Raw genomic sequence first — 15539 nt, 5'->3', positions numbered from 1 at the left:
TATTTATTAAAAGATGCCGGGATACGTGATCCGGATGTTAAAGGGCCCGGCATCATCCGTGAAACTTCCGGATCGTTTCGAGCACATCCGAGTACCATTCTCGAGGAATTTTTTGCTTAGTCGTGTACATTCTCACGACCACGCCGTTTCTCTTTTTCTTCTCCGCCACCCTCGCTTCCTCATAAAGCTTCGCCTCGGTGACTTCTTATCCTTACGCCTGCCTAAAGCCCACTTTACACTCCAGAAACTTTCTCGTAACCTTCCCGGCCGACGCGTCACGTAATCGCGTAATCCCGCCATCCGCGAAATTTGTTGCCGCCTTTATCACGCTGGCACGTACGTTTTCCGGAGAAATTTTATTTTCCGCCCTGTAATCGTCCATCGACGGTTTATACCCGGGCGATCGGAGCGCGATGGCTCAGGAATCTACTTTATAACGTCTCCCGCTGGAATGAAAGAGTTATAGCGTTATACATTCGATCCATAACTGTGGATAAAGCGTATAAAGGTAATGGCGCGTAATTACACGGATCGTTTAGCGTTAAAAATTGTCATTCGGCTTGGTGCGGTTTACTTTGAGATGCCGGTTTGTTAGTTAGATTCCCTCGAGCTTTCAGAGGGAGGCGCAAGTCGGGCGATATCGTGCTCTCGTTAAATTGGCAGGAAGGCTCGCGATTACTCTGTCATCTCTCCGTGAATTTCGGTTTACATACATAAATGCGAAATGAACGTGTTTCGATCATTACGTACGCGTGAACATTAACTCTTAACTCTGGCCGGTCCGCGTCCCCTTTCGCAGTCTTAATGATATGCCGGGTGAATATTCATTTGCGGATTACTTTCATGCAAATTAACGGCGCCACTCCTCGAGCATCGATGGCGCTCGCGGGCGCGAAGTTCCGAAAGTCTTAAAATGAAGCAGTTTGCAAACTTGATACGAACCTAATTACTCCTCACCGGCTTTATCGTCAATAAAACATGGTATACGGCTGCACCGTAACTTCGATTTCGGCCGCTTTAATGAGTCGTAAAAGGTGTCGTTGCGCGAGCTGCGCGCCGACCCCCGGAAGATCGTTATACGTTTTTATTTATCCCCCTTTTTTTCTTCTCTCCCCCGAGAGGGTCCAGTTCTCGCGCTCGCGTATGTCGGCGCCGTAAAAATTTTAGCGGCCGCACGTAGCACGCGGCAGGCTAGAGAGGCGAACATCGAGGTGGCAATTAAGCACGCGAGTGCTATCGTTTAGCACCGACGCTTTATCCCCGTCCGGCGGATACGAGCACGAAAAACGGACGTGGACTAGGCTTGGCACGGGGGGTAACTGTTTCCCGGCCATCATCGATCCCACGAAATCCGATATCGCGAAGCGAGACTGCTGGTGTTACACGGTAGATCGCGGGTTTCCTGCCTTCTGTGTTCGCGGATCGAGTCATGTAAGGTGATTCTCCGAGCAGCGCCGAGAACCATGTCTGTATGAATAGAAATATGAAATTTCCGACCGCGAGGTATGTGACGGGAGGACAATGTCACAGCGGACTAGACGACGTGACTTGTCTCCGTCGCGCATTCGTAAATAGATAAAGGAAGACATGGGGCGGTAACCTCGTATTTTGTGACACCCCTTGTGCGGAGATTTTAATTGTAAAGTGGAAGAGTAGCGTAGATTCGTCGCACAGTCGAGGAATAATTCAAAAGAATTGTATTCCGGTGCTCGTTAATACACCCTCAGATTTCTGAGGTAATCCTCCCTTTTTCTTAGTCGCACAATCGCATCTCGTTGTAATCTAGCTCATTCAGGATCGACGATGGATCGTGGTGGTCGTCCGTCAACATTCCCGTTGTAAACGCATCCATCGTTGCGTTGCCTTCATCAGAGATGCGCTCTCGGTTCGAGAGAACGAACGTGTAACTTGTTTTTTACTCACACATTCGCGCAGGATTGGAGGAGACTTGTGAAACGTGAGATGCTCTCTTCCGCCGATAGGACCGTTTGCATCTTTTTGCATCGCGAATGAGATCCATTTTCGCAAGGTGTCGCAATGAGATTGTAATCTATACGTCTCGTCGAGTAGTCAGACGGTCGGAGACACCCCTTGAAATAGATCTACAATTTAAAAGCCGCTTAAAGCGGACGTAAGAGTCGTATCCTAAGATGTATGAGTGTGTATGTTTTCGATGTACATGGTGTTTCAAAATCGTCGTAACAATTTTATTTAGCTGTGGATTTTAAACCTGTACTTTTAAAGTTTTCGCGAATTAAACAAAATATTTAAGTGAGTCAAATTTTAATATACTTTTATTACAAAATATTAGGTAGATTTTATTTTTAATAAGGATATTTTAAATTTTGAAATATAAGATACATCTAGTAATATTGAAAATTAATAAATTGACAATATGAAAATGATAAAAATAAATTGAGAATTAAAAATAATAGTGTACGAAATTGCTTCATCAAAAAAATTGATTGTATATTCAATAAAGACTGCAGAGAAAGAAACGAGAAAGTTTTGGAGCATCTCGTAGGGCGAACATCAATCATTCCGGCTGATCCTCTTTTGCGGGAAGAGGGAAGTGAGAATTTGCAGTTAGCTCTTCTTCCGCGGCGTCAACGCTTCGTTCGCTCGCACAAAAGTCGTATTTCAATTAGGAAAAGATACACCGGCATCGTTTGCGGCGAAATTGATTCGATGTCGATGTGCGTGAAAGGTCACGTAACGGGATTGATGAGATTATTGGCTCGAGGGGCTCGCCATTTCAAGCCCTAATGCAACAAGTGAAAATATTTCTGTAAGTAAGGAAGGACGGTGCGTCGATCGGAAGAAAGAGCGATGATGCAGCTTTATTATTAAACGCAATTTTCGAGATCAATTTCTTCGCGTTCGTCGACCGACGAAATACGGCGTGTTAAACATTTCAATGGCCACCCGAGGCTGCATTTGCTATTGAAAATTTAAAATTCACTTTAAAAATGCTATGGATACGATCAAGACGATTTCCATTTATATGCAGAATAGCAAAGATAGGTTTCGTTATTCATAATATAATTTAAATTAACAATGATGATTTGAAATATGCAATATACATTGCAAATATATTTGTGTCAAATACACAAGCATTATATTCAAAAAAAAGTTTACACTTTGTATAAAAAAGTTATAGAAACGTTTTACAAATTTAAATAAAAATAAAGTACATAACATTTAATAGGGAAAAATTCAAAAAACAAAAGCATTTTATATTTTGTATGTATAAGAATATTTTTTCTTTTTTAGCATTTTATCAAATATTTACTTTACATTTAGAAATATATGAAAAATATGGAAAATATTTTTGAGCTATTATATATTATAAATATGATATAATAATTTAATAATGTAATTTATTACATAGTTATAAAATAATATAATATCCGAAATATATGTATGATCAAATATACATAGAAATTATTAATTAAGTATTCGAATAAAGCATTTATTTCATAGATTCTTGTTTCACGAGATTATAATTTATTTTCTGCAATTTTTCTATAAAAGCAAGCTTTTAATTTTGTAATCAAATATATCTAGCATAAAAATATATCTAATATCTTTTTTTATATTTTTCAAAATACGTTCTTTGAAAAACAGAAGCAAAAGCCTATCTGCTCCACTTTATTCATGCAGATTGTTATATCTGTAAAACTTGTTTGCCGAGATAAAAGGCATTATTTAGACAAACAGTATACATTTTTAAATTGAATTATATTTTGAACTAAATGCCTGTTTTTTCAAGCTGCATAACGTTGTGTATACGTCAGCTGTTATCTGACTGCGGGCATGATACTTTATTTGCTAATTACCATGATATTGCGCAGATGTTGTTAGCGACAACGAGGACAATGTAGAAACCTAACATGGGCCATGGTCGGAACAGGTGACTATCCCCACACTGTGTTCCGATCGATAATTCACAATTAGGGTGGTCGGTATAGCCTTACCGGCCCTAATCTTCAAAAGGCCTCTCTCCGTGTAATAGTGTGATATCGAATAGCTTCAGCCTCGTTTCCTCCCTGTTTCAGACTTGAAGACCACCATGAACCGTCCTTCAAATTGATGAAAGACGGGACGTGTTGTTCATCAAAGTTAGACTTTGTTGCATTTGCCGCCAATCATCCGTGCATTAATCATAGATATAGGCTCTAGTCATCGAACGCAATTTTAATTTGTACTTAAAAATGAGTGAAAATTAAATGAGTGAAAGATTTTTAATCCAAAGTTTCGTGTTGACTAATACAATGGTGTAAAATAATATTAACAATAAGATTATTCATCTTTATATTTATTTAAACATATAATTCGTATTTTCTTCAGTTTCAGAATGAACGTAACGGAAATCTATAACGCTGCGACGAGCACCGTGGCAAGCGTCATTGGTGTCGACTCTGGAATAAGACTGAACAAGGCATTAAATGATGGCGTCATCGACGGTGACCTCGATGTTTCGCCGGTGACTTTGTCGTCGGCCTGGTCTAGAGTAGCTCGACTTTTGTTGTTGGCCTCTCTCGCCGTCGGCGGAAGCGTGGGTAATGTCTTCATGATATCCGCCGTGGTAGTGGAAGATCAACTCAACAAACGAGGTACGCTTGTAATTCTTTTTTCCCAATTATAGATAAAAATAATAAGCGAACGTAGAATTCATCATATATAGACGAAATAGAGCGACGTATAGAGAGGAGAAGCCTTTCTACATAAATGTTGTATAACTTCGAGGTGGAAAATTAAAAAGGTAAAGGCGAGAGACATTAGAAAGGATTGAAAGAAGCAGGGAAGAGAGAACGGTAGGGAACCAGTGGTACCTGAAAGAGAATACTCTCATCGACAAATGCAACGACAAAAGTTTTTACTCTATAGAAGTATATCCGACTAAAAGCCATCCTGGGGGTCGTACATTTCCGACATGCCTTGCGACAACGTTCTTTCGTATATATCGTCGCGGTAAGATCTCTTATCTTTTTTTGCGTCTCCACGGACAAAAGCGTCCTCCGTCTGTATCCGGCCGGGAAGGGACATAACAGCAAAGAACGACGTCGTCGGTACAATCTGTAGAGAAGATGGGATCTTCATCGTGCCATTATACCTGCGGCAATGACGAGATCGATTTTTCGTATTATTTGCAAACCGAACTTGTCTCTCGTTTCTCTCCTTTTCGCAGATACCCTGGCGCGATAATAAATAATCCCTGTATGGGAGGCGCTATATATGTATATACATATATATCATACGTGTCGTTGTGTCTCCGCGCTCTGAGACCGACCCGAGATAATTATTATTTGCACGTGAACACTCTACATAGAGCATAATAACAATGACTGTAGATGTAATGGAACACAAAGCAATGGGAGTGGAGCAAATGTAATTACATTGCCGCTTAAATGTATCGCTCTTCCTTCTCTATACATCTCCTTATCTTTATATTCAATTTAAATCCGCAAATTTAATTTGTCATAGAGAAATTGGGTCACGCTTGGAGAAACGATCTACCTATAAAATATAGACTTTACTTTAATATAGCCTTAGAATTCCTAATCTGAAGTATTCGCTGATAAATTCGTTAATGGATACAAAAATTCCGATATTGTTTTCAAAAACGTTTCGAGGATAAAATAATTTGTTTTAAAAAATTGTTTAACATTTAACAGTAAATATTTTTGTAAAGATTATTATTTCAATATATACCTTATTTTTCTCCATCACATGCATACACACACTTGTACCAATTATAATTATCACCTGTGTTGTGTGTATATTTTTTAATTTACATTTATTAATATTTTTATAGTTTTTATGTATAGTTATTTATTACATATACTTATATATCATGTATAAACTCTCCGGGAAGACTCGGTGTCCCAGAGCAGCGAATCAATTTTACTTTATCGTACTTTCTCTCTCTTTAAATGGACTTTTTTCTTCTCTTTCCTCCTTTTCCTCTTTTCCCTCTTCTTTTTCTTCTTCTTCTCAGCACTCCAATTTGTCGAGTTTCTCGGTTTTATAACTGTGTACCGTCACACACTGGCCAGCCTCGTAATTCTTATTGAAACGGCCCGAAACATTTTTACCGCTATTTTATTCCGCATGAATCTCGACAGTGGCGCAAATAATACCGACTTTCGTCCGTCTGAAACTATTCACCGAGAAAAATCTCGTTTCGTTTTACTCATTTTGCCAGCTATAAAGTTCTTTTAATGCGCAGTTTGCTGTGATGTGTCATCTCTCGATATGCCGTGATGACAACGAGAAACTCAAGGTCATCATTGTTATTATTGCGGTCATTATTAACGAGAATTAACCTCCGACTCTCGTTCGTGATTATTTCTCGATTTTATTTTTACCGATTGCAAATATATCCGGAGTCGACATGACGAATGCAAATGCTGTCGGGAAGATGATGCTCTATAATCGTTTTCGCGTTCAATGCGTATGCTCAAAGTATGCTATAAAATATTGATATCGACCATGAATGAAGATACATGAATCGTTATTCATTTTGAAACGCAGAGACGATGGAAATGCACGAATGTATTTTTACATTAACAGTCATCTGAAATGTCTTTGAGATATATCACTTGCTTATTTATTCTTTACGTTCGCACTCGTACATTTTTTATTAGTTAATACTTCGAAAACACATAATTTCCATTGAAAAATGGGAGATTTATTCCATTTTATTGATACAATAATGTAATCATGTATATTTAAATTTTTTTTAAATTTAGTTCTTTCATTTGTGATTAACGTAACTTTTTTTATGTTGAAAAATACTAAAATAGTTTGTAGAATTATTTAATGTTTAATTTAAATTTCTTTTTCAACATTCAATAATTTAACATTTAACAATTTCTTTCCATATTTAATAATTATACGCTAAGAGATTTTTGCACAATTTTTTATCTTAAACTAGTGTATCATAAATAAAAAAACTTGGATTGTATAAAAGAAAAAGTTTTTCTCTTGCGAGAGAAAATATCTATTACTAGGAATTTTCTCGGAGCTACTATCAATTTACGCGAATGGGCAATAATACATAATACAGAAGCTTGGGTATGGATGGGACATCGTAGGACATCGAATAAGCTTGTAACGAGATTGAAGTTTTAATGTGCCGATCGCGCGCGCAATTTCGAACTTCACGATCGTCCCTTTCCAATAAATACGTCCGAACGTGACGCGACGGCAACTGGCCTGTCTGTAGCCGGAAATCCGGCCCTAGCACTAGCGATTCCTCCTTTTTCCGTGCAACCCCGCCGGCCGGAGGGGACGAGGAGGGAGGAAACCGTCTCCTCCGGTGAGAGAGGATCGCGGGAAATGCTTTCGTAGATGTCCGTTCGTGCCTGACGTAAACCCCATTTCCACTGCGGACGTGAAGTGTCGGACGGACTTGGGCTTCGTTTGCGTGAACTCTGCCGGCGCGGCACAGAGAGAACTCGGTAGAAACAAAAAGCCCCCCGTACCGCAACCGGGGGGTCCACCGTTACCGCGATGCCCGGTAACCCGAATGGCGCCGTAATGGATTGCGCAGTCGTGGGGTCCCTATAAGGGTGTACACGGATGAGCGAGTCAATTTCGCGGCGCATAGCCGCACGAGCGGGCCCGGTTGCCGTATAACTCCGCTCGCCTCGTATCTAATGCCGCAACGAGAGAACGCCGTTCTCTACATCTTCCATCTTCCCTCTCTTTCTCCTCCCCCTCCTCCTCCTCCTCTCGTTCTTGTCTCATCTCGTCTCGTCTGTGGGTGCTCCCCCTTGGAAACCCCGATCACGGAGGCGGCCGAACGCGGTGAATCCACGCCGGTAATGCGAATACTTCGGGTACTCCGCGGTGCGGTTGGCGAATAGTTCGGTTCGGCGCTCGTGAAACGAGCGGAGCACAACGAGAGGAGATGTGGAACGAGGAGGGCCTGTGCGCGCGACGCGACGGGCTGACTCGGTAAATCGATTAAAACAAATTCTGATCAGCGCGGATTCATTCGGTACGTAGAAGAATACTCCGGAGGGGGAGGCTAGGGGGGTGGTAGAGAGCACGTTCCCATGACGATGCTGCGGCACTGCGGCTAGACAGGGGACCCCCGGATGAGAGATGGAGATATAGAGGAGGATGAGATAGAGAGAATCAATTTCGAGGTGACGCCACGGAGCGCTGATGCGGGATAATTTATTCCACGCATCAACCGCTGAATCGATCGGATCTCGTCACGCCGAAACGTACCGCCGGAAAATGCGATCGGCGAATGCGGGCGGCGCGAATGCGACGACTGCAGGGCTTAATTCGCCGATATCCGAAGAGAGAAGGAGAGAGAAAGAGAGAGAGAAGAACTCCCTCGTCCCTCGTCCCTCGTCCTCTCGAGCCTCGCGCCCTCGCCGACCCCCCCCCCCCCCCCCTCCCGAGTTTTCGTCTACCTAGCTCCGTCAGGGAGGCCGCGATATTTCATCCTATTAACCGGCAGACGGAGGCGGTGGCGAAAAACCGGGCGCCTTCTCTCGCCCCGAAGAGAGCGCGGCGAGGACGGTGCAATTTGTCGCGTAATCATTTTTATCTCTCTCGCAGCGGTGTAATATCCTCGCCAAAGGCGCGAACACGTTTGCGGCCGCCGTGCGAGCCGCCGGCGCCGACGTGTTGATGCGATCGCGCGTTTTGCGCTTCCCGAAAAGCGACGAGTCCCAAGTAACCCTCGGTAAAAATGTCACTTTAGCTTTGGAGCGAGGGTGAAAATGTAATTTATTTTATCTGCTAGAGCGCGTTCCCAGAGGATATTCTTAATGTTGCGACGTTAGGATTATTAGCTCTTCAATCGGAGCGGTACAAAAGTACCGCTAGAGCTCCGAGTACAGACCTCTGTTTTCGAAAACGAGGAGGACAAATGTTCGATATATGATCGACAAGAGTCTCTCGATATTAATTTGTGATATCGTTATTTTGCAAATTTGATTAATATCGAAACGCGAATAAGCAGGGCGTGTCGTAATTGCAATGCAGTTTCCCTCGAGAAAATAAACACAAAAAATATATAAAAGAAAATAATATAATTATTCGAGAATCTCTCTACTGTGAAATATAATGCCATATTTTTATGTTTTAATGATAACAATGTAAAAGGCTGTTTTCGCACATGTTTGTTTTTATTCCACAGATTTTAGATTACTTTGCAAATGAATTATACCGCGCGTATGAAAATAGTGCACGCGTAAATAATACATACGTTACAGTTATACCAGGTACTTTAATGAGAGTGTCAATGTCGAGTACTTTAGCGCGTGCAATTGTGATAAGACGTTGAGAAAAAAGCCAAATTACACGTGTGAGCTGCAACGCTTAATGCGCCGCTTTGTCCGTAATTTATAGGTGTTGATGATTCCTTAAAAGTGCTTTCACGAGTTAATTAAACTGCGCGGTTTAAAATCGTGACGCTCGGCTGCTCATAACTATACTTACGTGTTTTCCAAGTAATTTGAATATCTGATATCTACCGCGTCGTTTTATACGTCGGCGCGGAGCATTATCCCATTGTACGCGGTATCTATTTACATAAGGAAACCATAGTTAATGAAAATTTGTCTTGTAAGGGTGAGCGAAGTTCTAGCTTCGCAATGCGAGCAAAATGAACGGGGCAAAATGCGGCTACGAGGATAATTATAATAATTACTCCTCGTGCGCTCGCGAATGCATATGTATGCGACCTGGCGATTGACTAATGAAAACTTCATTTATTCCTGCCGTTGAGAAATATCGTAATACGGGCCCCTCTCTCTCTCTCTCTCGGTTTGACGGACGGATCGTTAAGCTCGGCGCGAAAGCTCGAGTGCCCTGGCGCGGAACGAAAAAAAAAGGAAAAGAAATGAATCTTATTATGCATTTTATTACTCACGGAGCGCAGTGCGAACGAGCGTAACGGCATACGCTCGTTCCCTCGCGCAACCTTATTATAGCGTTATACTCCCCTAAGGACGTGCCGACGTACGGATATTATTTCCTTTTTCTTCGTGTGTCCTCGTCTCGGGTATTGATCTCGGGGAAATCCCCGAGAATCGAGGGAATATATCGCGTCGCGAGAGGGGCAGCGCGAGGTAATGCGGATATTACGCCCCTTTCTTTCCCCGACTTTCCGCAATTTGATACTTCGCTTAACCAGGCTCTCTATGTATGAACTTATGAAACGCTATAATCGTTGACTCGTAATAACAGCCGTGACTGCGCCGGCCGTGGCCGCCGAGCTCAGCCTCGTTTCACTAGCTGTCGTCGGTCGAACGTTGCTACCGTTTGAACAAAGTTTTACAGCCGGCACGACCACCGTTCGTTTCGGTCGACATCGTTCCGCAATTACTATGGCTTTTACGATTCGCCCGAGAAGAAGCCACGACCTCTGATATTATGCCCCTGTGGGCGTGCGTTGATTAAATGCAGAAGATTGAGACCCGACCCGGGTCTGCGCGGAAAATCAAGCGGTCCTTTAGCTTGCGGCACAAAGCTGCAAAAAAAAACCCCAAGATTTTTCAGTCCGCGTAATATAATAGCTTGGCACAAGGGTACCCGATCGAAGGCTGGCACTTTTGCCAACGGAAGAGGAAGAGCGTCTTTGACGCTCTTGGCAGGACGGTCGAAATCCTGTCGTCGTTGTGCGCGATAGATCGGTATCTGTCCAATACGGTTATCCTGCGAATTTATATCACTATCCGGAATCCTCCTCGAACGGCATGCCGCGATCGATCGGAAACGGCGAAGCCTAACTTGGTGGATTACATTTTAGATTGTAGGTACTGCGACGTAAAATTGCGATGATACGCTTCGTAAACACGTCCAAGAAGCCTCAAAAGACGAATGAAACCCCTAATTTACACGTATCAGCGCAATCTACTGTCCGGTCCGCCCACCTCCCGTCGTGTGACAATCGTAGCATTAAGGAATTAAAGCTGATATAGAATTCCTCCCCCTCTTCCGCCAAGTTCCTCGCAATATATGAATATTCGCGAATAACGATAGAATTCGCGATATTCAAACCTGCTATCAAGTTTTAATCATGATACATTGTTAAATTTCTTCAGGGAATGAATTTAAATTATCACCCGTCACTGATATATAGTCTGCTTTATCGAATAAAATTAAATTATTACCCGTCAATGATATATAATCTACTTGTACGAAAGAACTCTCGAAAAAATTATTTGAAATAAAATTTATCTAAAATTTAATTTATCTATTAAATGAGTGGCTTATGTTTTTTTGAAAAGATTATAAATTTATATGAGAATAGCTGAAGGAAGGAAGGGCATATGTATATAATTTTAATAAATTAATATATTAACCCTCCTAATTTTATTATATAACCTACCAGCAACTCCAAGACATTTTTGTAGTATCTTTGGATTCACCATTTATATTCACAAATAATTTCATATAATTAACTACGGTTTCCGCTAAATTGTTTCTATATATATCAAAATCAAAGTCGTCTTTATTCGTCGAAAAATTTGCACCTCTGGAGTTGTGATACAAAATATGTATATATGTCGCCGTAGCATGTTTATGAAGTGTAAAGGGTTAATATATCAACTTAATATATAATATAATATAATATATTAATATATTATATTATATCTTAGTAGGTTTTTCCAGGCTCTTATATCACTTGCAAAACACACGACTAATGTATTAATTTAGACATCGTTTCGAACAAGTTTGTGATTAGCGTACGATAAGCCAACATTATTCCAAGTAGGTGTATTTGCCAAGATTCTGCCCACGATGTGTAGTACGGGCGCAAAAAGCGCGGAACGCCGGCTTTCTCGAGCGTTTCCAGATCGCAAAAACTGTTAGAAGCTAATTACTTTAATGAGTTTCACACGTGGATTCTTTTTTCCAGGAAACGCATTCCTCGTGAACGTGGCGCTGGCGGATCTGCTGGTGACCGGACTGGTAATACCGGTCTCGGTGATTGTAATCCTGGCGGGCCACGAAGAGTCCCTGGCTACCTGCCGATTTGAGTGGACCCTCGAGGCCCTTTGCTTTTTGGTGACCGTACTGACGTTGGCCGCAATCGCCTTCGAAAATTACGCACGTCTGTGTCTGCCCGCCGAGAAGTATGTATGTGAGACATCCGTAGAGAGATCCGCGTAAAATGGGTGTTTCCGCAATTTAACGCGTCGACTGCCACGTGACATCTCGGTCGTGTTTCATTTTCCCGTCTATTTTATCCCGGGGACCCTTTTGTGGCTTTGTGATATTCGAGCGTGATATATATCATCGAAATCGAGAAGTCCTTTGAAGGAACAACTTAACTGTAGTTAAGTCTTTTATCTTTTTATATTTTGATTGCTTGCGTTTTCGATTACGTCTTCCCTCTCAAAATATTTTCTTGAAAATTTCTCATCAATTTATAAAAACATGAAATATATATGTTTGAATATTAATATTAATTCATCAATATGTTTTTATATGTTCTATAATTCTTCTTTTCATGTATACATGTAACGTTTTGATATTAGATTTATTTCATGTATAGACTGTAATTTATACATACAACGAATAATTGAGTTTTATTTAAATTGAAATTTTGAAAAATAATTTTTTTTAATTCAACCTGCCTTTTCTTCCAAATAATTTCTAAATTCCGTATAAATATAAAGAAATGAAAAAAAATTATACTTATAATATTTACAAATTTATAAATAATATCTTAATACACTAAATTAAATTAATTATTGTTTATATCTAACCTGACATAATAATTATTAAAAAAAAGTAAATTTATATCATGCTTTTATGTGTCGCGTGATATATTTTTTGTACTACTAAAACAGTCGATGCATTGAATATAATGTTGAATTTAATGATATCATAATTTTATAACGTTATGGGGGAAAATGCAGAGTATCGCTTTCATAATGCGATGGTTATCCAATATTTCATATATTTATGACTTTTCCGGACAATACGATTACAGTGTGTTGTAGTGCGAAAACGCAATTCTAAAGTAATGACACACATTGTGTTTCTGGCTCGGTACTATTTATATGCAAAACTCCAACTTTCTATGCAAATTCATTTGCTGCGACATTCCCATTTATGCATAGACGCAGTTCCGGATTAAAATGTTTCCTAGTTAGCTTTCGGTGAATACGTAATAATGTAATTTGTTGTTCGATCAACTAAACATATTAATTTATATTATTATTATTCTCGCGTAATTCTTGTGTATATAATAATAATTTACATGATTTAATAGATACAAGGAACACGTTCTCCTTTCACGAGAAACTTGGCTAAAACGAACGCACGTTTCTATTTCGCACGTTATCGATTATACTCGACAAATCCGATGTTGCAAAAACGATTCGCCGGGGAGTGAAAAGATTGATCAGTTTATTGCGAAAATAGTAGAAAATGGTGCTGACCTTTCGTTTGACCGTTGAAATGGCGCGAATCCAACTCTGGACATGTACAGTGACCCGGTGCCCGATCAATATTACAACCCTGTAACTGCCATCCTTCGGGGAGACGAGTCCGCTATTACCGTTATCGCGTCGTCTCATCCGGAATACTTCTTGTGTTTTTTTTTTTTTTTTTTATTCTTCATCGAGGAGACTCGTGGACTCGCTCGCGCCCGTACGTCGACGGACGACGGGCGAAAGAGACGGCGAAACGCGTTGTCAGCGACGGAAACAGGGAGGATACCCCCCATTCGCCATCGAATTAAGTGCCGGGCGCTTCGTCGATCGAAAAGATATAGCACACGTGACCGGTGACGCGATCAATAGCCGCTACATTCCTGCGATTGTCGGCGCTTTTTGCTACCGCTCGTCTCATCGCGCTCGACTCCTTTTTCCCCCGCGTTTGGGGGAGGAGAAGGGCCCTTCAAAGCGTCGCCTTTAACCCACGCGCTTTGTTTACGAGGTGGCGTTTGTCGGTTACTAATTGAGCGGTCCGTTTCCGGAACGACGCGACACATACACACACGAGCACGCTCGTTCTTGCCCACGGCCGTCACTCGCTCTGAGGGACGGATGGCCGAACTGATGTACTGCGGTGTAATCGTTAACAAAGTTTGTTATTTGTCCCGTAGGGTGGCATGAAAAATGGATCGAACCCCGGGGTGTCTCGATTTGTCGGGCCGCCGTAAAAACTAACAAACTCTCGCTCGCGCAAAGGCCGGGCAAAAAGGGTTCCTCTTTGGTTTGGTAGACAACGGGGGGAACGGGTTTTTTAACGCGAATTTTATCGGCTGGCTGCGGCTTTCGATAACTGAATAAAGAACTTTATAGTGTGTGACGCTGGCCGATTAATCAAACCAAGTTGTTTGATATATATATATAATCGGAAATATTATTAATAACTCGTTTTATGCTACTATGTATATTTGCAAAAAATTTTACCGTCATTCGATAAGCTGGTAATATATAAATGAATTTTTCAATTATTTATAAATTACTGTTTATATCTTTAATTTGAAGAAGCCTGACGTACACTTATACATACGTAAGACTCGAATTACACGAAGAATCTATTCAAATCTGTTTGAAGGGCGAAAACGGAGCCTGGAGAAAAGGTGAAAACAATTTTGCCCCGCATGCGATATCAGATCCAATATGTGAAGATGAAGTTAAATCCATTTACGATGAGCACGCAAACAAGCTACGAACTTCATCAAACTGCCGCGACTACCGACTAACAATTTGCCTTAATAAACACTTGCATTATCCTGCAGCAGGAGATTGTCTCCATTTCCATGTAAATAATTCACTTCGATCAAAGGCGAGGCTATCTGGTTCTTGCAGGCGGGTCTTCATTTGGCTCGGTCGTCGTAACGTATATACCAAAACCTGTGTGCTTGTAAAGCTCTTTGGTCCCCGGTGGCCTTACCGCCGTTCGCGACAATAGTGGCCCGAAAATTACGCCCGCTTGTGTTAACTGTTTGCCAGCCGAAAGATAAAGCGAGTGGTACAGGCGATTCCAGCAATCGATACCACGTTCCTGCAGTTCCCCACACATGCACATTCTTGTTCCGCCTCGGGGATGTTTTTGTCCTATGATATTTCCACCAGCGATTCTCTTTTTCCTTTTCCTTTTTCTCTAACGACAAATTTATATAACAAACTACGGGAAAGATATATGTAATAGCTTCCTTTTGTTTCAGGCCGTTTCTGTTGTAAAAATATCCCGCGAATTTTTCGCAAGCACCAAAGCTCGTATATAGTAATTTTTAAGAAAATATGTCACTCATCTATCTTTCATATATTTATATGTATACGTCTGACCCTGATATACTTAGCGAGCAAGTGTTTCTAAGGCAACACCCTAAATACAGTGGTAATATAGGCAAGTCGGGTCATCGTTCGAATCGGAGGTTGAAATTCCGGCGGGGACAATAAAGGGATGAAAATTATACGACCGCGCCTGTTTACCCACAAAAAGGTGAAGCGCGTTCTGGATAGAGAAATCGATAATTCATACCCCTATGTCCACGCGCATCATGTATTACTCGACTTATTTATTATTATATAATACCTTGA

General features: G+C 41.2%; 1 protein-coding gene across 11 annotated transcripts in view; it reads left to right on the top strand.

The window, feature by feature from the left end:
- Positions 1-15539, top strand: part of LOC145966561 (melatonin receptor type 1B-A) — a 155459-nt gene that overhangs the window by 133018 nt on the left and 6902 nt on the right. For all 11 annotated transcript variants that reach the window (XM_083090724.1, XM_083090726.1, XM_083090722.1 and 8 more), the window contains 2 exons: positions 4351-4616; positions 11894-12110. In XM_083090724.1, coding sequence (XP_082946850.1) covers positions 4358-4616; positions 11894-12110 — 476 coding nt within the window. In that variant the 5' untranslated portion in view covers positions 4351-4357. The remainder of the gene's footprint in view (positions 1-4350; positions 4617-11893; positions 12111-15539) is intronic.

The sequence above is a fragment of the Camponotus vicinus genome, unplaced genomic scaffold (assembly GCF_025532165.1).
Source record: "Camponotus vicinus isolate PSW18456_S1 unplaced genomic scaffold, iyCamVici1.0 SCAF_2, whole genome shotgun sequence".
NCBI lineage: Eukaryota > Metazoa > Arthropoda > Insecta > Hymenoptera > Formicidae > Camponotus > Camponotus vicinus.
This window is presented reverse-complemented; position numbering and strand designations above follow the sequence as displayed.